This window comes from Drosophila sechellia, chromosome 3L (genome assembly GCF_004382195.2).
Source record: "Drosophila sechellia strain sech25 chromosome 3L, ASM438219v1, whole genome shotgun sequence".
Lineage (NCBI taxonomy): Eukaryota > Metazoa > Arthropoda > Insecta > Diptera > Drosophilidae > Drosophila > Drosophila sechellia.
In genome coordinates, this window is record NC_045951.1 from 15,456,214 (window position 1) to 15,482,335 (window position 26,122).

The 26,122-nt window shown below is 37.5% G+C and overlaps 5 protein-coding genes across 31 annotated transcripts in view; 1 reads left to right on the plus strand and 4 right to left on the minus strand.

The window, feature by feature from the left end:
- The first annotated feature begins 650 nt into the window (after nt 1–650).
- LOC6605831 (protein C15orf41 homolog) lies at nt 651–2,279 on the plus strand. The gene is made up of 3 exons (XM_002030610.2): nt 651–981; nt 1,050–1,535; nt 1,592–2,279. The coding sequence occupies exons 1-3, from the start codon at nt 725–727 to the stop codon at nt 1,827–1,829; spliced, it is 981 nt and encodes a 326-aa protein (XP_002030646.1). The 5' UTR covers nt 651–724; the 3' UTR covers nt 1,830–2,279.
- Nucleotides 2,265–3,754, minus strand: LOC6605832 (zinc finger protein 706). Of its 2 annotated transcripts, none has more exons than XM_002030611.2 (3): nt 3,580–3,754; nt 3,120–3,269; nt 2,265–2,656 (listed from the first exon to the last, which is right to left on the minus strand). In XM_002030611.2, exons 2-3 carry the CDS (start codon nt 3,261–3,263, stop codon nt 2,567–2,569), a joined length of 234 nt encoding a protein of 77 aa, XP_002030647.1. In that variant the 5' UTR covers nt 3,264–3,269; nt 3,580–3,754; the 3' UTR covers nt 2,265–2,566. The 2 variants fall into 2 exon arrangements, with proteins under 2 accessions (XP_002030647.1, XP_032574507.1); XM_032718616.1 differs by having other exon boundaries at nt 3,120–3,272.
- A 355-nt stretch (nt 3,755–4,109) lies between these two features.
- Nucleotides 4,110–5,775, minus strand: LOC116801077 (zinc finger protein 706-like). Its single transcript, XM_032718617.1, has 3 exons — nt 5,606–5,775; nt 5,134–5,283; nt 4,110–4,642 (listed from the first exon to the last, which is right to left on the minus strand). The coding sequence occupies exons 2-3, from the start codon at nt 5,275–5,277 to the stop codon at nt 4,553–4,555; spliced, it is 234 nt and encodes a 77-aa protein (XP_032574508.1). The 5' UTR covers nt 5,278–5,283; nt 5,606–5,775; the 3' UTR covers nt 4,110–4,552.
- Nucleotides 5,776–6,096: 321 nt separating this feature from the next.
- LOC6605833 lies at nt 6,097–11,949 on the minus strand. Of its 3 annotated transcripts, XM_032717478.1 has the most exons (5): nt 11,625–11,949; nt 9,023–9,417; nt 8,159–8,318; nt 7,833–7,978; nt 6,097–7,079 (listed from the first exon to the last, which is right to left on the minus strand). In XM_032717478.1, the coding sequence occupies exons 2-5, from the start codon at nt 9,371–9,373 to the stop codon at nt 6,165–6,167; spliced, it is 1,572 nt and encodes a 523-aa protein (XP_032573369.1). In that variant the 5' UTR covers nt 9,374–9,417; nt 11,625–11,949; the 3' UTR covers nt 6,097–6,164. The 3 variants fall into 3 exon arrangements, with proteins under 3 accessions (XP_032573369.1, XP_032573370.1, XP_032573371.1); XM_032717480.1 differs by lacking the exon at nt 7,833–7,978 and having other exon boundaries at nt 6,961–7,079; nt 11,625–11,942; XM_032717479.1 differs by lacking the exons at nt 7,833–7,978; nt 9,023–9,417; nt 11,625–11,949 and having other exon boundaries at nt 8,159–8,305.
- A 4,673-nt stretch (nt 11,950–16,622) lies between these two features.
- Nucleotides 16,623–26,122, minus strand: part of LOC6605835 (glutamate-gated chloride channel) — a 50,075-nt gene continuing 40,575 nt past the window's right edge. For 12 of the 24 annotated variants that reach the window (XM_032717458.1, XM_032717459.1, XM_032717456.1 and 9 more), the window contains 4 exons: nt 25,982–26,032; nt 23,659–24,255; nt 20,082–20,192; nt 16,623–19,665 (listed from right to left, as the gene is read on the minus strand). In XM_032717458.1, coding sequence (XP_032573349.1) covers nt 19,519–19,665; nt 20,082–20,192; nt 23,659–24,255; nt 25,982–26,032 — 906 coding nt within the window. In that variant the 3' untranslated portion in view covers nt 16,623–19,518. Of the gene's footprint in view, nt 19,666–20,081; nt 20,193–20,627; nt 20,631–23,658; nt 24,256–25,981; nt 26,033–26,122 lie in introns of all 24 variants that reach the window. The other 12 variants (XM_032717476.1, XM_032717475.1, XM_032717471.1 and 9 more) reach the window with 5 other exon arrangements.

Genomic DNA, 26,122 nt, shown 5'->3' on the forward strand with positions numbered 1-26,122 from the left:
ATTTATAGAAAACCAAGCTTATTTATATTATAGCTTTAAGTCAATGGTCAACAATTATACAAAAATTCGCATACCGCACATTATGCGTAGTTAAACAATAACACTTTGTAGTTGTATTGAGTGGAAAAAAGCGCTTAACGCAAATAATACAAGTGTTAACCTAAGAAATGATCGTAAACCCGTGCTATGTATAAGAATATATAAAAATAAAAATATATCAAAATTAAGACACTTTTCTGGTTTCATTTAATACATTACAGCCAAGGGTGGAAATCCAGTATATAAGGCTAGAATTAGAAATTAAAAATAAATACACAGAATTTTGTTGTTTACGTGTTAATAAGTTAATTTATAGATTTTTAATGTTTACCGTTAGGCGGTACTGGATCCCGTACCAATAGCCGATACGCGAACCCGATTGCTTTTGTTTTAGGCTTTAATTCCCACAAACTGATTTGAAGGCACTGTACATATTTTGATATTTTCAGCTTTTTATAAGAAGTCAATTACTATTTTATAAAAATAATTGAATTGAATGCATTTCATTGCAAACATTTCGATATTCACTGCCGTCCAGTGTGAACGCTTCGGTACGTGTAGAAACTTCAGGCACTTCAGCAATCGATAAATTTAAATGTGTATTCGATAGGCGTACGTTGAACAGCTGTTTATTCTGGCGCTCTTTCATACGTTCGGTGAAATAGTTTTGTATTTCTGGCCGTAAATGATGTCCCAAATTCCGGATTTGGCCGGCGGAAATGGGCAACAGAAGCGAAAGATTCTAAGCGGCGGCGAATACAATCACATTACCCGGTTTATCAGCGGCTTCCACGGCCTGGCCATCGACTGCGAGTTCGAGTTGAGGAATCGCTTCAGGGACGTGGAGCCAATGGCATTGACGTGCATCCTGCAGTCGGAGATCTTCAACCGGGTGCGGGGTCACTGGAAGCAGGATCAGCGCGGGAAAAGGCTTCTCAAAGCGTAAGACCACAATCTCGTGTTCTTTCCTGACACCATGACCAATAATAATCCAAATTGCTTGGATTCAGCTACGAGGAGCAGAAAAACTTATACGACAATGCCCTTCTGATTCGAATGGCTTGTGCCGAGGCACTGAACCCGGTGACTCTCTGCAGGATGTTGCTGCAAGAGAAGTACAAGACTCGGCATCGATCGCACATCTCACAGCTTCTTAGGTATCCGCATCTTATCGACGATCCGAAGCTGGCGGCCAATGTGCAGCAGTGCATAGTTAGCGACAATCAAGACGGATCCATAACGGACCTGCGACGCCGCATAGTGGGCGAGGAGTACGAGCTTAAGCTTAAGAATCTGGCTAAGGAGGCGGGTATACATTTCTACGACGAGCAGGATTTGCGACGAATGGGATATGACAAGACGCCGGACATCAAGATGATCCTGCCCTTCCTTTACAAAGGCTCTGTGATCAACTGGATCGAGAGCAAGGCCAATTTTGGGGACACCAAGGGACACAAGTCCAACATCCAGCAGCAGTTGCAAAGCTACTGCAATCGGTAATATAAAAGAATACCTCCTATAACCAATCTAATTACATATGTATTATTGTCAGTTTTGGTCCTGGAATCATAATCTATTGGTTTGGTTACCACGAGGAAACGCCTGCGCTGCCGGATAACAACATTGGCATTACAGTACTAGCTGATTTTCCGGCAAAAGAGGATTTGGTTTTCATGCAACTCGCGCAAGAAGACCCAGCTGAGACTCCGACAACGAAAGAGGACAGCAGTTCCGGGAGTCAACCTATTGTAGCCGAATGTCCAACCAAAGAACTGAAAAAACTTTCATGAAACTGAAAGTGCAGGGAAATCGTTAATTTTTACTTTTTAACTATAGAACGAAATGTGCTTGTTAAAACAATGTACATAGAAATCCTAAATTTAAATTGGGGATTTGCCAAATGTTAAGTAGAATTGAAATCAAAGACAGGAATGCTTTGCATTTATACACTAAACATAAGATTAGACAATGCTTCTGTGCAGCAATAACTTTCCTTCTTAGTTTTAACAATTATGTCGTTTTTATTGTATTTATAAATTCTCATTTACATGATGTTTTCAAAGGTTTATAGTACAAAAAGATTGATTTTATTTCTGGCATAAATCGTATACAAAACTACGACATTGTTAGCATCGTTGTTCAAAATAGACCAAATCAAAGACACACAAAAGCACAAGTAATTATTGTTACTTGAATTGCTGGTTGCCTTTCAGGGAAAATAAAAATTCAAAACAAACGTATTTATTTTACTATGTGGAAATTTGCTTTGTATTGTTGTGGTAGCCATATGTGTTATTTTCAAAGTATAAACCAAAAGTCAGCAGTGTGTATATAAAAAATTCAGCTAGGCCCTTAGCTTTGGAAACTATGTTCTAACTTTATGCGCCCCCTCCTTTCATCGGCTTAAATGTTGATGTCTTGTCGGGGCTGTTGTAAAGTTATTGTTGCAAAAGTTTCGTACTGGTAGGAAATTCGTCGATTTCGATCAGCTTGATATATTTATATATGCACCCGGCCACATCGGTCATCAGACCTCCTTCAGCTCCTCGGGCATGTCGTTCTTGGGATGCTTGTTCTCGAAATGCTGCTTGTACGTCTTGGGATCGGGCATCTGCGACTGAAATGGAGAAGAAACTCGATTAGGTTTCACATTAGCCACAAACTACGAGTAATTAATATTTAGACGGCATTACTATAACTTTCATCTAAATCGAATTCTTTATTTTAAAGCTCCTAAGATGTCGAATTTTATGCAATAAATGTTCTTTAATCTTAAATGTTAGTAATTGCTTCGTTTAAGTAAATTATTCAAAAGATATTCAATATTGAAAAATATAAGTAAAGATATCCAATGATAAATGAGCCAAAATTAATTCTTCTTTTTCTCGATATAGTTGTTATCGGTACTAGCCGGATTAATTAAATTTAAAAAAAAAGTACAACTGATACTTAAACATGGTTTTCAAAATTTCACTGTTAAAGTAAGCGAGTTCCTGCGTGATTCTTTGAGCTGTCTCCAAACCATTTGATTAACCCACTGCAGTTGCTGACTTAGGGAGGTTTCACTGTAGCTGGCTCACCTTGCAAACGGCGCACACATAGACAAGTGCCTTCTGGGCCGCCTTCTTCTGGTCGTTGGCGCTGTGTCCTTGTTGCTTCTTTAGTTTGGCCTGCTTCTCGGAGGCCTTCGCCTGCGACTGGATCTTCTGGTGTCCACGTGCCATTGCTTGCTGCTTAAGTGGAAATGGATGAGTTAGCATATGTATGTATATGGTCTATGGGCTTCACGGGATTCGCAACAAAGGCGGCAGAGGCGCAGTCACTTTCACTTTCTCCCGCACAGCTGAATAGGTTACTCTTGGGGTTACCAAACAGGAAGCACAGTTTCCGGTCAGTATACTATAGTTAAGATACCAATTATTTATGTTTTGGAAAATATGACACGACACTGTACTGAAACAACAACAGAGCACCACCACAAGTGAAAATGTGGATTGCGACCACGTTCTGCGCTCTTTTTGCGAACCCACCGCTGCTTACCTAATTATCCCGATTAAAGTTGGTTGGCTGTACTAAATGCAGGTGTGATGCAGCCTTTGCAGTTACGTAAAATTCGTTGTTACAAATTGTTTTGATTTGTTACCCGAAATTATTAACGATTAACCGTAAATTTTTATCAATTGTCGGGTTTTGTTTCGCTGCCAGGATTGAATGGGACCAGAGCTGAACTATATCAAAAATGTTAGGCCATAAAAATCTGTGGGTTCGCGTCTTGGACGAACAGCAATCCTGACTCAAACCATTTAACGGTATTCGTAGTAAATATTGATATTTCTAATTATTTGTATAATTTTTTAAACATTTCAACATTTTTATCTTTCGTAATAAAATTAAAAAGTATTTGTTATATGTTCGTAATTTTAAAATATCATTACCTAATCCCCCAACACAAAAAAAGTATTATTTTTATCTTAAACTGGAAGCATATCAAAAGAATTTTAATTAAATTCTCATATAAAAACATATTGTATAATTTTAACATTTTTGTTTATAAATTGTCAATTACATAATTTAGTTATAGTACAAAAAGATTTATTTTCTTTCATTTCTGGCATAATTCGTGTAAAACTTTCACGTGTAAACAAAATCCAAAACGGAGCTCAGAGTATTTATGGTGTTTTAGATATATTCCTGTGTTTTAGGGGCAATAAATATCAAAATTAAACAATTTCTATTCATTTTGTAAGGTAGGTAGGTGTCTTTGTATTGATTTAGCCACACATCGAACAATCGCATACTGTGTTAATTTCAATGTATAAAACAAAACCAAAAATCAGCAGTGTGTATACGAAAAAACTGGCATTTGTATATTATTATTACGACTATTATCCATCCTCTTGGCTTCGGCTCGATTGTGGGCTTTCTTCTTAGGGCTGATGCAAAGTTATTGTTGCAAATATTTCGTACTGTTAGGCAACTCGTCCATCTCGTTCAGCTTGAAGTAAAATGATCATCAGACCTCCTTTAACTCCTCCGGCATGTCGTTCTTGGGATGCTTGTTCTCGAAGTGCTGTTTATACGTCTTGGGATCGGGCATTTGCGACTGAAATGGAGAAGGAATTCGATTAGGTTTTCAATCCAAATTGTTATCTACATACATAAAGGAAGTAGGCGTGCAAATAATGAAACTTGAGAAAGGGTGATCATATATCAATGTGTTATCATAAGCAGTGCTTGGTCAGCACTTAATTTAATATGACGTTGGACAAACAGATTCATTACTCACTGGTAAATATTCATAGTGAACTAAATTAATTTATCTTATTTGGGTGAAAAGTCAAAGTAGCTAATGTTAATAAAGTAGGAAGTTATACACTCACAAACATTGGTAAAAGCGGTAACTAGTGTTACAACAATATTACAAGTGTTTCTGATTTTGAAAGTTCATTGAATTTAAGCGTGGAACACTACTTTTGTTACGATCTATTGTATCGAACTTCATCATACAGAAGTAAACCTTTTGGATGAAATGCAATGGGCACTTTCAAGCTCTAGTTTGTTCGCTTAACACAGGCTCCACTGTAGCTGGCTCACCTTGCAAACGGCGCACACATAGACAAGTGCCTTCTGGGCCGCCTTCTTCTGGTCGTTGGCGCTGTGTCCTTGTTGCTTCTTCAGTTTGGCCTGCTTCTCGGAGGCCTTCGCCTGCGACTGGATCTTCTGGTGTCCACGTGCCATTGCTTGCTGCATGCAAATTCAAATGCAAATAGAAGGGTTAGTACGAGTGGATTGCCAAAAGGTCATTAATCATCTGTGGCCCAAACGGGATTTGCAACAAAGGCGGCAGAAGCGCAGTGGCTTTCACTTTTTATCCCCACCCACTTAAACGTAATAGCTGGAATTACCAGTCACAAGAGAGGATTTTGCTCGATCTGTGCACCTCTGTCGATAAGATATTAATAATGTTTTAATCAAATCTGTTGCGTTACTGTACTGCAACAACAAATCACCACCACTACTGAAGATGTGGATTGCGACCACGTTCTGCGAACACCTTTCAACTTACCTAATTAAGTTGATTAAATTTGTGTGGCTGTTCTAAATGCAGGTGATGCACCTTCGAATTTGATTTGTAAAGTAAGTGCTTTGTTACCCTAAATTATTGACAAATTGCCTTAAAATACTTTAATTTGATGGGTTTTGTTTTCTGGCAGGATTGAATGGGACCAGAGTGCAAATGTATCCAAAATGTTTGTCCAGAAACATATGTGGGTTTGAGTCTTTGATTGACACTTACCCTGACTCAAACCCCTTAAAAACCTGCCATTTTAAAAGTTGTAAGTTTTAAGAATAATCTAAGATTAAGATTATTCCTATGGTTATTGAACGTTTAGGAAACTTCTCTTTAAAATCTGTAGTAATGGAGATAGTTCAATGAGTAAGTTCCCCAAAAATAAATTACCATTTACAAATAATTTAAATCTTTTATAATTAAGTGATTTGAAATCATTAATTCTTAATAAGTCTTTCAAAAACCACAACCATTAAAATTCGTAATTTAAATTGCTTATACAAAATATATATTTATTTTGGTAGAAAACTTAACAAGTTACAAATAATTGCAATTAGACCAGCATACTAGCATTATTATCGCAAAACTCGTAAATATTATCAACAAATTGCATTTCCTGCATACTTTTAGCAACTTGAGGGGTATTTTCATTTTCTTTTGAGGGATGTGTTACTTTTGCTGCGCCTCTTTTACAGGCTGCATCTGCCTCCGATTCCTCCAAGGTCAAACGCTTTAAGTTATTAATCAGCGATATATCGTGCTTGATTTCATTTTTCAATTCGAGAAGTTCGTGTTCAGTTTTAATAATGTCCTCGGCATAGGCTTCGATATTTTGTTGCAACTGCCCGACCGATAACTCCATTTCCGGTCCCTTGTACCGTTCGTTCTGCAACCGGTATAGTCGGCACATTTCCGTTAGCTGACGTGTTAGAGCGTGTTCCTTTTCATAGCGAACATTCATATCGGCATGAAGAGATGCCAACTTATATCGTACACTATTTCGCAAAGGCTTATCCTTTCGCCTCCTTATGCAGTTATTAACATTGTAGTTATTGTTATTACATTCGCTGGGAATCGCTGTCCTGAATGTTTCAACCGATGCTTTGGTTATCTCATGACGACTTCTTCTTCGATGACGCTGCTTGCTGACGCGATTCTCGGCCAGTTTATAAAGTTTTGATTTGGCAGTGTTTTCGTTACCCCTATACAGCTGGTCTGGCATTATAACCAGCACCAAGTCATTGGGCATCGTTTGCTTTTGGCCGTGCACTCTCTTCTCCTTCAATTTGTTAGGCACTTTCGGAGGCGTTTTTGTCGGTTTTGGTGGCGTCTTCTTTCCCTTTTTCAGATGCAGTAGCTTCTTGAGCCACTTGTACATCGAAAATCCCGTGGCTGGTTGAGAATGGGGCACTAATTGCATGGCAAGGGGATCTCTGAAGCTATCACGGTGTTTTAAGGAGATGCGGAGCTGTAAAGTAAGAGTAGAAATAAGTATTCATTAATGAATTGATGTACTTAAAAATATATATTACTCCTTGAACATGTTTTATTCCTCAATGTGTATTCTTCTTATTAAAGTAACAAATTGACTCTGTATTTATTTCTACAAAACAAGGTAAAACTAAATATCTCACTTTGATTATATTGTCATTAATACAGCTAAAACAATAAAACCACCTTGGCACTTGTTCTTAACTCTTTCCATCCATTAACTGGATAAGATCATCAAATAACAATTAGGAGTTCCTTTTCCTCGACTAACATTATTCCCATTGTTAATAGTCCGGGTCATAAAACATTTACAACATAATTAGACCAAAACGAAAACATGAACTTTGATATAAAAATCAATAAGCAAATTGATTTCACTGTGTGCGTAAACATAAACAAATAAATACGAAAAGCCAAAGCATAAGTCAAATGCGAGTGGTACTATGTATATACATACATATGTACATATGTATATAGTAGGCGCGGGTGTGACTTTGAAAGGGGAATATAGAGAACGTATGGAGTGGGTTTTCGAGAACGACATGAATTTCACATTTCTTGGCTTGCGTGTGGCGCCAGGAAAAAGCGCTTATTATGCAATCACTGTAGACTTTTCGTTTTTTTTTTTTCGTGCTTTCGGGCCCAGTTCGCTGGTGTTTCTGTTTTATTTTGTTCCTTTTTTTCTGCACGCCAGGTGGGATTCCCCTGGTCCACCGACCGTTGCCATTACCTCATTGTGTACACGGCTCCAAGCGCGCCAAACGGGCAAAATGGCCATGTTGCCATCATAGCACCGCTCTATTCCGCCCCAACTTTCCGTTATAATGTAATCGCTGTAGTCACGCGATGCTGCTGCCGTTTTCCTCTGGCCGCCATCTTGTTTTTCCAACGTGCGGAAAACGGGAAAATTGAATGAAACGGAACGAAACGCAAAATGAGAGAAAATAAAAGAAATTGTAAATAAGGAGCATAAATAAATAAAAAGCCAAATTGTGATGTATAAAAAAAAGTAGCAGTCACGACAGGATCGACTGGGAATTATTGTTATTAACCTACCTTTCGGATTATTGCCGCAGTAGAATCCATCGCCGTTTCGCAGTTCGTCATCAATCAGCGCCTTGATTATGTCATCGCACGTCGTCTTGTTCGTCACTCCGGATACGTAACGAGCCTCTCCGTCGTCCATCCAGATGGGGATTTCCTTGTGGCCTTGCTCCTGAAGGGTTGCCAGAAGAACAGGGAAGTAAGTGGATCGATTAACAGGGTTGTCAGGCTTTTAATAATGGATTGTAGAGTGTAGAGTGGGGTGTGGATTTAGAAGCAAGGGAAATTTTCAAAGAATTTACCTTTTTGTTCGATAAGTACGGAAATAGAAATTTAAGGTAAACCCATAAAAAATGATCCACTGTATTGAAATCTATATAGAGTATACTGGATAGATATTAAACGGTACAAGGAACTATTCACATTTGATCATATTTTGGTGGAAGCTCGATATATTTTCCTACTAAGCCAATATAATTTAATGACCATATTGGGTTAAATCTGATTTTTATCTTATTTATTTATAAGTAAGCCCATTCAATAACATCCTGTTCAATAAACGATTTTGAGTTCCAAGCCCATTACCAGAACCATTAGATAATGTGTAAAGAATTAAGTTTCTCCTTTTGATTCTTACGAAAACGCAAGGTTGCAATCAATTTCTTAAGTAACAGACGCACTATCGAAGTTTCCCATACCCCTATATGTAAGTATAAGCCTATCCACATAAGCATATGACTACCGCCTGTGCCTGCCCACCCAATTAGATGATTTGTTTGATTTCAGTGGAAAAGCTGGCGCAACCGAAAATCAGGGGCGGGGACTGGAGTGGGGTGGTGAGTGGCCAAAGGAGCAAGAGGAGCCGGAGGCACTTACCACAGTGCTATTAACGCCGTAGAGGGAAATGGAACGGTGGCGACGACTGGCCTGGCCAGCGTTTCCGTTTTCCCTGCCGTGTTTATTTTTGCATGCTTGCCGATGTGGTGGTGCTGGTGCCATGGGTATGGCCAGAGGTATGGGTGGTGCTAATGGTGGCTCCCCCACCGATGGCGATTCATCCACCAAGCGCTCCTCGAATGCAGCCTGCTTATTATTATTATTGTTGTTGGTGTCTTGATTTTGACATCGTCGCGGCGGAAGAATGGGACTTTCGGGTAGATTCAATAGCGATGGACAGCTGTCCAGATTATCATCGATGAATGTGGAGTTCTGTTGTTGCGGCGCCATATTCCTTTGCTCGCCTTTTGAAAAACCTCTCTGGCTAATTGGCACTGCAATGGAAAAGCGGTGGAAAAAATAGTTTAATACATATAGAGAACATGCAATATCCTTGTTAGACATTTTGTTGGTTGAGCTGGCTGTTCGTTCGCCTACGCCTAACGATCAATTTAGATTTGTTGCCCGCGATTAAATAAATTATGCAGTAGCCATTTGCCGCACAACATGTGCACCTATATGCCACACATACATACACATATGTACAGAGTTGCACCTCACCATAGATACACGACGCAACCCCATCTAGATTCCTAGAAAATTGCCTACCAACGTCAGTTGGCGCCGGTGGCCCATTATTCAGGAACATTGCCGGCGTTTAGGCTGTCGCACCAATCCCCATCCCATCCAATCCACCAGACCAAGTCAAGCCATCGGAATCCTACGAGGCCTACTAGGCCCCTATTCCCCAGTTCACGGCCCCTTTGGGCCCCCACACATAATTTGTTGTTCGGGGGGCGTTGTACGAACATTGCAGTTTGTATGCAAATTCGCTTTTCCAGCCGAAAAACATTTTCCTTTCTGCTTCATTTTCTCTTTTTTTTTGGATTGCAATTGGTGGCCTGACTACTGACTTATGAATTAATGCTAATTTATGCCGCCGGAAAATGCAGCGAAGGAGCGCAAATTATATAGATTGGCAGCGGTTAGAGTGTTGAAATATTTTTGGTACCAATTTACTAAAATATAAGTGCTCAAATTGCTTGGTTTTTACGGGAGATCGAGAATACAGAAGAGTCCTTGCAATGCAAAAGGTTAAAACGAAATATTATGATCTATTTAGTTATATATATGTTTCCAAATTTCATTCCAACTGCACTTAGGAGTATTTAGATCTTTTATGCTTTTGAGATTAAAATTTCCAAAATTGATTTCAACTGCTCACCAATTAATTCAATTTCAAAGATTATTTCGAGAACTAGAACTGAGGTGCACCCCAAGGACCTTATTTGTGCTCAAAACTACAATTGAAATGGAATTTACAGAAGTTTTCAGAATTCCCTCATCAAATATTTATTTGCTCTCTGGACAGGTGCCTTTAGCGATGGGCCACGCCCCCGGTTCTATTAGAGAAATGAGTTATGAGTGAAGCAATTTGCAAAAGGATTTCCACCTGGGCCAGTAGTCCTGCCGCTGGATATCCTTGAGCGGGGCTGCCCTTGATTACGCTGGACACCTGGACATGTACAGTGTACATTTAAAAATGTAATTTCCAATCAAGATAAGTTCAAATGTAAATTTCCATTGGTGAGGTCAATTACTGAACTCTGACACGCCCTTTGCATTGCACTTAATTGCTTTAAAGGGGGAGGGCTTGACTGCCTCCCCTCATAATACATTTATGAGAGGGCAGTTGGCCAAGTTAAGAAATACTTTTGACTCCCCGAAAGTTCAATGTCTCTAAAGTTTAGCCAGCGATTGTGTCTCACTCTGGGCTTTTTGTTTAATATATTTTTAAGTCTTTAACAATTTTAGCCCGGCCCCAATTAATTGCTGCCCTGAAATCATACTCGATTTTTTCGTTGCGTGTTGGATGGAAATTAATTTTGTTTGGGTACTGCGCATTGGATTCTAAAACGAAAGTAGAGGAACCAACGCAGTCGTGACGTTGGCAGTTCAATGGGGTTGGTACCGGTGGCGTATGAGTAATATAGCGATGGCTGTGATTTGATAATGTATTGTCCAAGCTTGGATAAGAAAAACTTATTTTAGGCTTAGAGAAACTACTTTGCAATTAAATATTTAAACAAATTTGACTTCTTTTTTCAGTCGATATGTTACATTTTGGTTATTTCTAAAGCTTAATTAATACTCTTTCATTCGTTAAGATTGACCTAGAAGTCTTAAATGAAAAAACAAGTTAAATGTGGTTTATTTAAATATTATTATTATTTTATTAATAAATTTTTTAGATCGTTTTTGGGGTTGTTACTTCCCTGGAAATTTAAACAATTCATCTACTCAGTACTCAGGCTACTCCATTTACTAACCTAAGAACGCTCTACTAATTTTATATTGTTTAAATTGTAATTGTTTAGAAATCGTTGTATAAAGCCGGTTTTTAAGTTTTGGCACCCGCAGAACCACAGAATAATCAAGTCAACTGTGAATTCTCCCAGTGCCAAGACTCAAAGTCAGCAAATTGAAGAGCTAGCGCTCTGGATCGCCAGTTTAAAAGCGAAGATCACCTAGGATCGCTTACCTTTAGGTAGTTTCTCCAAATCTGGCAGTTGTCAGCACTTTTCAGGTTGCTCCTTTTCGGTTTCTGACCGTGTTTTTTCACTTTTTGGCAAGCTAGTGAGTATTTTGATTCTGAAGATTGTATTTTGCAGTGGTCTTCACTGGTTCACACATGCTGCAGCTGCAAGGACATGCTAATCCTTTGAGCTTTGACACTTGACTGAAGTTCAAATTTGAATTTGCGGCTATGTAAGGTGAGCTAGGCAGCGACGTCGACGTCGACTGCGCAGTTGGCAGCGCTGCCGCCTACCGGCCGGATAATAAACGAGTATATAAAAAGGTTTCTAGATCTAGACAGGTGCTAATGTTGCTGTCCCTGTCGCTAGCACTCGATTCGAGCCTGGCACTGAAAGCCTTTCGTTCCGAAGCGGCACAGGTCCTTGCTGGCCGACGACTCGTGGTTGCCAGGAACAACGTTGCACAACAAATAACTGAACGGCGTATCCTTGACGACGGCAAGTGACTAACTAAAATTTTATTTGCTACCACACAAAACTTTAAAGCAAAAACGGTGCGAGCAGCTCACAGGAACGCACACCGATACACCTGGCGTTGCGGGAAGGGGAAGGGGCAGGAAAGAGAGAGAGCGCGCGATCCGAGGGTAGGTTCCCTGCCCCTGCTGTCGTCATCATCATCATCGTCATCCTGCCACCGTCTTTTGGCCAACCACCAGCCACCACCGAAACTGAGTAAAAAAATATACCACGATATATACGTCGGTGTGTTCCTACCAATTTCCACTAGCCCTAGCCTTCTAGAACTACTCTCTTTCGGCCACGACCAATACCAATACCACGGGCATTTCCATCTACCACTACCACTACCATGAACCATCTACCACGACCACTCCCTCCGCTCTTTAATGCAGTTTCAGCTATTCCATAAGCGAACTATAGCGTGTGCTGCCCGCCAACAGCACCACCAACACCAGGAAACACTAGGAACCACCATCAGCACCAGCACAGAAATGCACTGGGAAAAATATTTGCTGCCATTGTGATCATAACACTGCTCACCCTTCTATGACTGTTAAAAAAATAGGGAAACTTAGTTTTCTTTAGTGATTCTGTAAATCTTCGGTCTTTTATAGCACAGCATTTTTCAGATATTTTTTTATTTTAATTGTAATTGCACATCTTTGGTACTTTGATATTGTAAATCTAAATTTTCATTCAAAAATATTTTAAATACACACTATAAAAAATCCGTTGTAACATTTAGTAATATTAAATCGTAGTGTTATTATTAGTATTAGCTGTGGATTTTACGAATGGCCTATGCTAAGTACAATAAAGCACTTTTTTTTCAGTGTACCAATGCCATGACGCGCACTTTGCGTTATTTGGTAAAACGAGATTGTTGATAACGTGCCACCAACAACAGCAGCAACAACGAACTATAAAAAACTCGCGGTACATAAAAAACGAATTTCTGCCTTGTTTTTATCCCCCCAAAACCATTTCGCCCACTCTTCGACCAGCCTATTTGCCACCCCCACTGTTTTTTCGCTGTGTATTTTATTGTTAATGGGTAGCATTTGCTTTTCGATTCCATTTTTTTCCTGTATCCCTTTGGTTGTACATTTGTTGCTAACAGACTTTTTTCGGTCAGGATCAAAAAACTTATGTGGGCAGAGGGAGTAATAATATATGGAATCAATTTTGGGAGGGCTTAAACAATGCTATCTAAGAAGTAGCGCTAATGGTTCTAGCCGCTGGCTTTTGTATCTTTATGAATGAGAAAGTAAAAGCCACGCTTGTGGATAAAGTTCGATAAGTAATCCTTTTATTGGAGATTATACTTCCATATAGATAAATTATATAGTTTAGTATAGTTTATTTTAATGATCGTGTTTTTCTAAAGTTTAATGTAATTATAAATGAAATAGTTGATTGTTTATTGAATTGAGAATGTAGCCATGAAAATATAATACCATATAGGGTCTTCATAGGAAGAAATCCTTTCAAATTGTGAAACATAATATTTCTTTGAACTTGGTGTTTATTTACCCTGGCTCCAACTGCTTTGCTTAGCCAACCAATAATTTTCATTGGACTCATTAGGATTGGGCAATACAAATATTCAATAATGTTCAAGCTCATTAGGAATCGATTGGATACAAGCTGAAATTATAGTTGCAGAGAAAGTGTGGAACCACCTCCAGCGAATTTGATGGCAGGTGCCAACTTATCTGTGTAATATGACAAATTGCCCCACCTTGCAAGTCATTACAACTTTGCTCCGTAATGCTCAGGCAATTGCATTTGAAAGGGGGGAGGGAGAGGGTGGTTAGGCCCAAACCCCGAAAGGGGGAATATAGAAACAATTAAAACCACGCAACCTGTTCATTTCCAAGGAAAAAGCGCGTGAAATTTTGAAAAGCAAATGTGGTTATAGCGATTATGTAAATGATTGATTTGGACCTGGAGCGGGTCAGGCTGTACTAACTCAACGACTAGGGGTTACTTTCCAGGGTGGCTAACTTTTCCGATGCGGTTCAGCTACTTCATGGCATAAACAAACACATAGGGCTCGTAATATCCTTATAATGGCACCAGCAGCTCTCCGGGGGCTTTATTACTACTATTCCTGCACTTTCTTTTAGTGTGGGAACATTTCCTGGTGGTTATTAATTTTTATTTGGATTTTTCTTGGCCACCTGAAGCGACTAATTGCCACGCGCCCAAAAAGGGGGGTTATTTGCGCGGGGGAGTGGGGAGGTTGGTGTGCTGTCTGGCGTTGCATATGTCGCATATATGGAAATTTCCTAATGACAGGGGTGTACGAGCCACTCGGCACCCAAGTTCATTGTAGTCGAGTTCAGTGCTCAAGCAATGATTGAGTTTTATTGTTGATTGTTGAACAGAGATTGCAGGTCAGCCATACAGGGTCAGTTGTCAGTGGGCATTGAGTTAAAGGATGTCCTTAAAACAACCATGCAGATATAAATTGCAGATATAAGCTGTTATATTTCAGTATATAAATATATGATAGCATAAGCATATAACTAACTCTATATTCTATAAGTACATCAATTGATATTATGTTTTTAAAATGAGAAGAAAATGGTACCTACTTTTTAGGCACTTTTCATAGGGGATTATAAGAACCAAACAATCCATCATTTAATTTATGTAAGCAGCATCAGCTGTTTTCTGGCATTCTGATCGTTGTCATGGCCTAACACACACATGTTCTTCTCGAAAGACTGACCCTGACATAAATATTTCCTAAGATCAATTCACATGTGTTCGATCGAATCCACACCCTCCACAAATTGTAACGTATTTTACCGCCAGCAAAACGAATATAATTCGTTTGCATCGAGTCCCAAAGAGGGGAGATTGTTACCTTCTTTTGGCCACTTACTTGCAGAGGCACAAAAAAATTACAAGTGGCAACCGGCAGACGACAAACGGCCAACTGCATCCAGGTAGAACTTGGCCCCATCCCCAGGGGTTGTGTCCTATACCCTTGCTCTTACCTCGGCCTCTACTTTTACCTTTACCGCGTGCCATCATCGCCGGCTGCTGTTGCAGGTGCACAAGTCAGCGAAGCGAGGCGCACTCCCGATCCCAGTTGAACTCAAACGGATACACTGGAAATTATGTTATCAAACATACTAACAATAATTACAATATATGATATATAATACAGAATGATTTAATGAGTATTCAAGTATTTGCCACAAAGTCATAGTAATAACTTGTAATAAAGAAATATATGAAATTTATTAAAATATATTTTATATATTATATTTCAAAGTGCACAGACAGTTGCACTTCGAACAGGGCGGAAGGAAGCTGTTGCGCGGGTCAAAACACTTGTCCTCGTTCGCCGGTTCCGAGTTGGAACCTTTTGGCCGAACCTGTTTGCTGGTTTATCTGGCAAGGGCGGGCTCTGAGATCTGCCAACCAGTCAGATCCGATAAATACACTGGGAGAAATTCGAAGGCACAAATAGAGGAGAAATATAGGGATGTAACTTATTATGGGCCGACTGGTAATCAAAGCAATCGTCTCAAGTAAAGCTTGACCAGTTTTAAGCAAGTTTTTATTTATCTTAAGCATAGTTAATGTAAAAATTAAAATAAGACTCTTTATAATTTTAATAATTCCACAATCGCGATATTCGTAATACGCACTTTTCACCAGCACACAAATGCTTTCATAATATTTGATTAAAAATTAAATTCTTGGTATATCCGAAAGTATTGTAATAATTTTTGTTTAATTTTTTGTTTGTATTTTTTCTTAGTGCAGGGACAGTTGCAGCACCAGCGCATTCAGTTGTCATTCGATGGGCAGGTTGTTTCCAACGTGAGTTGCTCGATTTTAGGGGTAGTCCCGTCTTAACGGCAACTGCGACTGCATTTGTGGCTCGTGTGCATTGACCTGAAAACGCAGCGCGCCTTTTTTTCATATTTATGCCTTGTTTTTGTTTGAGATATATCCACTCTATAAGGTGGAAGAGATGGCAATCTAAAATCATATTTCTACGATTATAGATGGAACCTGGTTGATGAATCATTTGTTGTGGGAACAGCCAATTTCCATTTAACAGAAGTCAACTGGAAATAATCTATATATAATATAAGAAATAATATATAATATATAATATATAATACATAAGAAAAAACATATTCCTAAACAAAATCATACTATTCATTTAATTCTGTTATATTATTTTCTATAATATTTTTATAGCATTTCACCCAATTACAATTTTTGCAGCCCAATAAAAAGTCCGATTATTTCAATTTTATTTAATAATTGTTTTCGTTTTCTGATTGAGACGATCTTTATTAATGCGAAGCTGCTTTGTTTATTAGTTTTCTGGTTGTTTGTTTGTTCTTTTCCAATTTATCGTTTGTTTTTTCAAATATTTACTCGTTTATAACTAGTTTTTGACTTGTTTTATGTACTTGGTGTATTTACATGATGTTCGTTTTGGGAATGCATTGTTAATAAATCGGTTTTATTATGCTCAATATTGTGCATTATAAAAAAGTTGTTATTATAATTATTACGTTTGGTAGCATTGTGGGGACTTCGGGTTTTTTGTAATTGATCTTTAAGAAATCTACTCGTATGTGAAATAAATTGGACAACACAAATTGTCCGAATGGCTTAACTTGTTTTTTTTTCTTTTCTAAACGTATTTCAGATATATAATTTTTTAACAAATCTCTAGCAAACAGTTCAGTTGGACTGTCATGGATTTAGCAAATATTGTTTATAAAGAAATTAGTTTAAAGTTATTCGATAAAATGATTTAACTGCTATTTAACTGCTATCAAGACAGTTTTGATACATTAGTATTTACATTTCGTTCATAGCATTTACAAATTATAAAGCTTTCGAGTAATGACAATTTAAAAAGTGTTTTCTTGATCAAATGTAACAGATTGTAATATCTTTTTTTTTATAATTTTCTTGTTTGCTAATTTCATTAATACTTTTTCAAGTGTGAACTTTTATGGCTTTGCTTTGATTCTATTTAAATCGATTTTTATAATCTTACTGGTCTTTGGATTAGCTTCTACTTCATTTTATCAGCAGTTTAGCTTGTGAGGAGTTAAAAACAATCCCAAACAGAAATCCTTATAGGGCACATACGTCGTGTTTTCATCCATAATAACAAAAACTGTGTTTCGCCTGAAACCATCGAAGCAATCAATAAGTTTTTAATTCTCTCAAAGAAGGCACCTTCACTCAAATCGATTGCTAACTAACATTTAACGAAGTTACATGGTTAAGCTGTTCAAAGAACGAATCGAATATAGTTTCTTGGGGTCCATCTTTATCGTATTTAATTTGTACATTCCTTTTATTGGCCACATATTCAGCAAATTCCACTCACATTTCTTACCCTTGACTATATTTGCGCAACAAAAACATTTGTCATTGGACGCGATGAATTTTGAGTTCAGTTTTTTTTTGTGTTCTATATAAGCAGCTAATTATACAAAAAGGATTCTGAATTAATCGGCATTGCTTGTTTGAAAGATGACCTAACATTTCCTTTTACTCAGATTAACTTTTTCGTTTTTGTAAATTGCAAAAAGATTGTCCTTGTCTTTGGGTTTTCCTTCTCGTAATTGCTATTTAGTTATATATATTTTTTTTGCTAAATGAGAATTAACTGCGAAGAGCTTGCAAAATGGCGAAAAGAAAATTTCCCAAAAATCTACAAATCTCTAAATTCATAAATGTATTTATTTGCAAAAAGCATTTCGTGTATACGCATATTGTGTTCTATATAGGTAATATTATTTAAACAATTGGTAACCGTGGCCCTCAATAACCTGCTCTCAATTAATTGCAATAAAACTTCGTATGCAAAGGTTCGTTTTTAAATTTAGGATTTTTGTTTGTGTTCATTATCACAAGGTTTAAATTTGGTTTAGGTTTTAAGTTTTTTTGTTTTTGAATTAGAATTAGCATTTGTGGACATACATTTTATCTAAAATACTTGGGTGTTGTTAGGTTTGTCAGTTTATAGTTGGGTTGGCATATGCTTCATAGCTACTTATGAGAGTTTCATAAAGATTCGTGTCATATATTTTTTTGTAAATATTTTAGTTAGCTTCGTTTATGTTTCTTCTATGACCTTTGATATGTATTTTAATAAAAGTTTTTAGGCAATTCCTGCTGCTACTTAAAAAGGCGTTGATGGATCAAATGAAATGAATGAATCTCAGAAGGTGTACAAATTTGTTTTGTGTAAACTATTCTTCATTGTTACCGTCTATAATTATAAAATGAGTTTATTTCATAGATTTTATTTTATTTCACCCGAATCTTAGTTTAGGAAAGCTTTAATTGTGGTCTACTTTGCGGCGGTTTCATTTCCGTGAATTTATGCGATGCGTTAAAATCAAGGCTGTTTTTTATATCGAACATTTATTGAAAAAAATAAACAGATTTTAAATAAACATTAAATCAATAGTATATACAATAAAGCGTAACGTAAAAATCTGTGTGAGATGAGTAACAATTTGTGTGTGTTGTTCTGTTTCATAATCTTTGACATATGCGGAGGCATCTCAACTCATCGAATTGAATTGAACAAAACTGGGTTTTAATTTCATAATATTCGACTAGAGCTGGTTTGTAAATATATAACATCTATGTATATTGTGTATAAACAGGTTTGCATCATTTCGACTACTCAAATAGGTAAAGCCTTAAAGCTGTTTGGTTTGCGTTTCATATTTCATAGTTATAGGCTAGGTCTTTTTATCTTCTTGGATCGTGTTCTTTTTTGGTACTTTCAGCATTAATTTGTTTGCTTATTAAATTGTTTAAATATTATATATTACAATTGCTAGACAGTGTTTCTTTGGTTGGTATAATTAACTAATGCATTTTCGAGCATATGCAAAAATTTGCAAATTTAATTTAAAGTTTTTTTTTTGTTGCTTTTTTGGTTTGTTTCTACTATTTTTAAAAAAGGCAGTCGAAAATGTTTCATTCGTATGTTTGCTCATTTGCATAAATTTAACTTTCGTAAATATTAATTATTAACAACTTATTCATTTTCATTTATTCCCCATTAACAACTCAGTTTAAACTAATGTTTTCATTTTGACGTTTTTATCACTGGTTTTGTCATGTTGTTGCCATTTAAATAATCGTTAATGAATAATTAGATGTACTTTGTGTTTCCCTTTGTTCCATTAAAATTAGATGACTTTGCAAGGCCCTAGAATTTAGCAAACGAGTTCTCATGTCGGTCTGCATGTTTCTCTACAAATTACATTACGGGTTTGCTGGCTTTGCTTCGGCAATTTAGCGTGTTCAATTATCTATATATGTATGTTTATGCTTTACTTGTAGTGTTTTTGCTTAATTTTACGAAAATCCTTTATAGTGTACAAAGAAGAATATCAGAAAAATGGCATAAGCAGTTGGAAATGTAATTCTAGCGATGACATCGATCGTCTTGGCCACTCGAATCGGATGCGGTGGCTCCTTTTTCCGCACTTGAACGAAGCAGGTCTGTGAACAAAATGGAAAATAGTAAATATATGTTTTATATTCAGACTCTGAAAATAAGTTTCTTCCCTAAGAATACATCTCACTTAAACAACAAACGTTGTAGTATTTAATTGCAATTGAAAAAATTATAATATATGGGCCACTTATAGACACTTTCTAAGTGATATTAAGCTTGAATATTTCTTGACTTGACTTGACATTATACCTAAAGCAAATTTCAAATTAAAAAAGTTATATAATAATTGCATTTTAATTTAATAAATATTAAATTTAAAACTCCTAATAAATTATTATCATTTGTGGTTATTTAAATGACCTTTAAGATTAGACCACAATCGTGCATTTAAGTTGTATTTTTTTTTGACGAAACTTATTTTCAGATTCAGTTATATAAATGTATAAGTATATATTCTCACCTCCGTGGCACATCCATTATTCGCCGAATGGGTGCACGGACTGTTGCTGCCGCCGCAGGTGGTGCATGCCACAATTTCGTTCGGTGCCCCGGCGTTTTGACGCTTTTCGCCCTGATAGACGGCGGTAAATTTAAAAAAAAAAAAAATTTGTTAATTTTGATTGGACCATGGTGGTGGTTGGCAAACAAGTTGGCAATTTTACAAGTCAAATACAAGTGTTGAAAAAGGAGTTATTTACACATACATACACACACATACGCATACGAAAAAAAACGTAAAATTGGTTTGGCGGTTGCAGTTTGGTTATATTTTGGTTGTTTGCATTTCGTTTTTGCAAAAACCCAGCAAAAAGCGTATAAGTATGTTAAAAATATATGAAAAAAGGTAGAAAAATATTTGATTTATTAAAGTTTATTTGACATGTGGCACAAAAATCGAAATTTAACACTACGAAATTTATTACGAAAGCGCTTGGAATGCTTTTACAAATTTAACTACAGAAATTATTTAAAAAATTAATTATTGTTAGTAGGTCAGCATACTTACGGGCTTTTTTTAATAAATTTATTATTTGTATTGTATTTAAGTCAGTGGCAGCAGTTGAAAAAGCAAAAGAGACCAAATTTAATTTTAATACACGGTTTTTCTATTTATAACCACAGCGCATTTAATTATATTTATTGAATTTTTCTCAAAATGTTCTAATTGTTTTTTGCACGTACAGTATTTTATTTATTTGTTATTTCTGTTTAAGCTATAGCAGTTTGAATAGATTTTTGTATATTTTGATTGATATGAGAATGGCATGAGAATTTTGCTGTGTTTTCATTTTGGGCGGGTTGAAATTAAAAGCGGCACAAATGGCACACTTAATGTAATATTGAACGCTTAAAAAATATTGTTAGTTTTTGGTTTACAATGTAATCTTGTTTTTTTGTAGGTTTAGTGTGATGTGGAATGTATATTTCGCTCGAATGTATTTAATGATCGATTATGAACACATACAAGGTTAGTTTAGGTAAAATTCTGTTGAGTTTTGTGCATTTTATTGTGTGGATTAAAGCGTGCGATATTACGATAAATATTACGATAGCAAAGGTGTTGGTTTAAAAACAGGTACTTTATATACAGGCTGTTTACTATACAAGCACACAGAGAAAAATCAACTAATGTTGTGAAACAACTATATTTTACTGTGTAGATACTCGTATATAATTGCATAACTACTGTTCAGTTCCTGCACTGTTTCATGAAAATTGCCGGCTTAATTAACATCAAAAATTTGCGAGCGGTATATAAATTGTCCAATGGGTCGTAGGTGGCAGGCCAAGAAATTAACTGCGTCCGCTCACAAGTATGCTACAATTTATTGCAGCTACAGTGGCACGTACTGCCCAAGTTGCATCCAAAAACCAGGGGAAAAATCATAGGATTTTCCTGGGGATTGGGGGTTGGCTGGGTGGTTGTTTGGCTGACTTGTCTTTGTTTGCCAGCAGCTGGCGGCCATTTGCCGAGTGCACAAATGCCGGCAAAGGTGGCCGGTGGGGTTGCGAAAATGGAAAAGTCTGGGGAAAATGGGAAAGTGGAAAAGTGGGCGGCGAGGAAACAGTTACTTAGGGAAGATGTATTATGCGGGTGTGTTTAAGCAGCCAGAGAGCCGGATAACGTGGCTGACCTAAATTAAACTCGGTGGCTGTGACAGAACTTTGCTGCTCGTTAGTTTCTTTAAAATCAACAAGGCATTTTTAATGATCAGTAGACGATTGGAAGTGCAAAGGATTGCTTAAAACTAATATAGAGGAAATCTATTCAAGGTTAATGAGTTGCTTAAAGATCGCACATCATAGGAAAAACCTATTTAAAATCTATCTTTAAAATATGGTTCGCGAAAATAGTCAGAGATTTCTTCAGCAATAACAGCGCTCGTAAATTTAACGTTAATTGGTTCCCAAGATGCTTCAACAGCCATTTAATTTTATTAACACAATACTTGAAAAATGTATGACAAGTGAAGATTTATGTGCCCAGTGCAATTATCATTGGGTTCAAAGTGTGAAGCGAAAGTAGCTTTCCTCGTGCATTTTTGCGACTCCCCACACTTTTCGTATTTGCATAAGACTCCAAAAAGGAGGGCGGAAAATGTGCTGCCAGGCTCGAACTTTTCCGATGGAAAATCCTTTTCAGAAAATTTTCGACAATTATGATGCATGTACCGACGATTTTAATTTTCGTTTTCATTTTCATTTGCGTTTCGGTTCGGTTTGGTTTTCTTTGGAGTCGGCTCGACCGCATCCTTGGCTGCCATTTGTTTGTTTTGCACTCCCGTGTCGTTGGTTTTTCCGCCGCCCTCGGGCTCATTACGGCATTTTCCACTTTGGGGCGCTCATGAATAATTATGTTGTCCTGTTGCGGACCAGTCAGCCCGCTGTCCACCTGCCTGGGCGCCAATTTAAGCGCGTACACCATTTTTAATTTACATGCTAATGGTGGAGAACATTTTCCCAGCCACCTTGTTGTTGTCGACGGGTTTTCCGCCTTTTCCTGGCTTTTCACTGGCCCGGTTGCAATTTCTGCCTGGGCTGCGTATCCTGGTGTTCTGCTACTGTCGGAAGTCGTCGTCAGCGTTTCACAATTTCCCATAAAATAGTTTTGCTTTTGGGCAGACGGGTATTTCATCACGCCCACTTTAGTTGGTTTTATTTGGCTTTGCATTTCTATCTTGATGGCGGTTTCTCCACTTCCATTCCGATAAGTTTGATTTACTTGGGGACTTTTGGGGGAAGTTTTAGTGATTTATGCCCTGGATATCGGTTGCAAATCTAAAGGACAAAAAGTCGAAGATTCAAGTGTTCGAGATGTTCCACCATGGTATCAAAAAAATATATATCTACCGCTTTCGTGCTACCAAAGTTTGAATTTAGATGTATATATTCTAGAAATTTTTAAATATATATATCCCACTTATTCTAAATTTCCTTTATAAAATTAAGTTTAGATATTAATACTTATTCAAATATGTTTGAATTTAAATCAAGCCACTAAGCCTTTAAGCCACTGAAAGCACTCAAAGTCCTAATGACTAAATCGCTTAGGTGAAGGGTAATTAGTTGAGAAAACATCTTCATTGCTTGCATTTGATTTGGTAAAAGACAACCCTGCCTGGCTTTTAGCCCTAATTGCTTAACCTTTCTGTTTCCTTTTGGCTGCCAGTACCTCATGTCTAATGCAGTTTACTCTTGTTAGTCATTGTTAGTTTTTCATTTAAAGTTCAATCGCAAGTTCGGGGAAAAATCCAACTTTGAGTGTGCGTGTTTGGGGGTGTTTGGGTGCATTTAGTGGGTGTTTTATTTTTTTTTTGGGCAAATGGCAATCAAAATAACCGCAGGCAATCAAGTTTGGCCAAACTTTCCTCTTGCTGACGTTTTGCTTTGGCTCGGTTTTTTCATTCTGGTTAGTTATAGTTATTAGTCGGTTGTGCAAGCAACAACAAGAACGAATGTTTGTTAAGATTTTTTTGTGGATATTTTTCGGTTAGTCTCGGGAGCGATTGTGGTATTCTGGTGTGTCCTTTACTCACTGTAGCTTCCACATTCTCGAATGCATCGCCGTAAACCGAGGCTGGTGAATTGGAGCGTGATGCCTTGCGACGCGGCGGTTTCAACGGCAAGGACAACTGACGTTCTGTCATTTCCATATCCTGGATGGGCTTGGCTTCCGCCTCCGGATCGGTCTCAGCCTCGATCCTAACAACCAAAGCCGGTGTGCTGGTGGCCACGGATCGGCGTAGTTTGGTATTGGACTCTGGCTCCTCCGTTTGCTCCTCCTTCAGCTCGTCCTTGAACTTCACTTTGGTATTTGTGACACCGGATGTGGATCCACCGGGCTCTTCGTAGATATGCTCAGTGGGTCGGCCACTGGGATGGGGCGATATGGAAGTGGATGGACTTCTGGCCGCTTTCCGTTTTATCGAACGTGCCCGCAAATTCTGGACAGCAGCTCCAATGATTCCGCCATGGGCCTCCTGCCAACGCATGCCGCCGCCGAAGAACTCCTCCGGATCGGTGGTCCTTGGGGTGCCGGGCGTGGCCACCGAGGAGGAGGCGGCCGGGGTGCCACTGGACATGGGCGTGGCACCGCCCATCATCGACATGGCCGGCGTGGCAGCGGCGCTTGCCTTTTCGGAGGACAAAAGCGGCATGAAATTCGCGTTCGATTATTACCTACAGAGCAGGTTGGTTGAATGGGGATAGTTTTTTGTCTTGGTTTGTTTTTTTTTAATTTGTTCTGGATTGGTTCTAGCATTGGTTTCATTATAGTGTTTGGTTTTTGAACGCGGGAAAGAGAAAGACATTTGTTGGAGAGAGACACACAGGTGGTTTTAGTCAGGATAATCGAAGGCCACAAAAGTAATTGTGTTAATTGATGGGCATTTTCAGGAGAGGTTACTTGGAATTAAGCAGTTGTGGTGAAATAGTAAGTTAAGTTGGTTAAATCATTCCAGTAGTTAATGGACTCTTGTTTCTCTTCTTGTAGCTGTTAGATTCAAGCAGAATGACCTTAGAGTTTTGTAAACCGAGCTCTCACTTTAAAACTTGGCTTAGTTTTTCTGTAACTTTATTTTTAATTTATGTAAATGTTACCCGCCTATGAAAAATAAACAGATATAATCCATTTTTTATATTGTTTTTAGCTTCTTGGTTCCAAGCTATACATATTGTATGTTTTTGGTGTCTCGCACGTAGTGTTTTAATATCTATTGAAAAACATTCAAATGCACAAAATGCACTAAACTAAGCGCCTAAACAAAAAGCTTTCAAGCAAACACTGACAACAGAAAATAGCCAAAGAACAAAAATGCTTCAGCTACTACTTTTTAGTACCATAAATAATAGTGGCCAACATTTCCGGCACGATATATCGCCATATTTTTATTTTAGTAAGCCAAAGAAATATTTGTTTATTTTTTAGTGGTATAGGGCGTGTCAGAAAATCAATAAAGAACTTAATTTAAATGTATATTTTTTCAAGGCAAATTTCATATACAAAAATTAAAATGTAAATCAGGGTCAAATAACAGAATTGATTTATAGCTCTTTCGATCTAATTTTGTCATATATGTAAAAAGGAGAAAGAATTTTTTTCCATAATTGGTAATCATTTTTTTTTCGCTTTTTTGTTACAATTTTCTTTCGTAACATTTTTCCCAATTGTAAGTGACCTTAAAGTGTGTTTTATTGATATAGATATAATTTTATTTTTTTATTTTTCATCATGAGTATTTATTTGTTGTGGTTGTTGTTGTCGTTTCTGCTGTTGGTCGTGTGGAAATAGATTCTTCAAAAACAATTAAGCCACGCATATCAAGTATACGCACGATTGGCTGTTAGGTATATAAGTACGTAACGAGTTTGTTTATGATTGAAAACGAATTAAAATAATTAAATTATGAAAATAATCGTCGTAATAAATATGAAGTTATATACATTGAAAGCGAGTGCGAATCTACTAGGTAATTATTTAAATTTGAATTATAGTTATTGTTATTTTCATTGGTTTTCCGTTCTGGCTCGAAAGTTAAATTAAACACTTTTTTTGTTTTTGGGAAACACAAAAACCAAAATCGAAACAAAACTTTTTCAATGCATTTCATCAAAGCGAAATTCGCATGCCATTTTTTCTTAGGTTTACTTTTCGCTGTTTTTTTGGCCAGGAGAGGGGGAAAAGGACTTTTCGGTGGGTGTACCAGTGTGGGTGTGTGTTTTACTTGGATTGTGTGTGTGTGTTAAGTTGGTTTTATTTTTTGTCTTGCTGCCGTTTGCCGCTAAATGGTTTTGTTAAAGTTTTCTGTTTTCTCAGGGGGCGGGGCGAGGGTGGTGCATGAGTTGTGGTTGATAGCTTACCAAAGGACTTGCAAGAATTACTCCGATCCTGCTTAGTACTGCTGGAAGACGCTGCAAAAATGTACACAAAACAATGTTCATACTCAAAACACACTTTAAGTTTGATTTGGTTGTCATTTTGGTTGGGCTATGTTTTGGTTT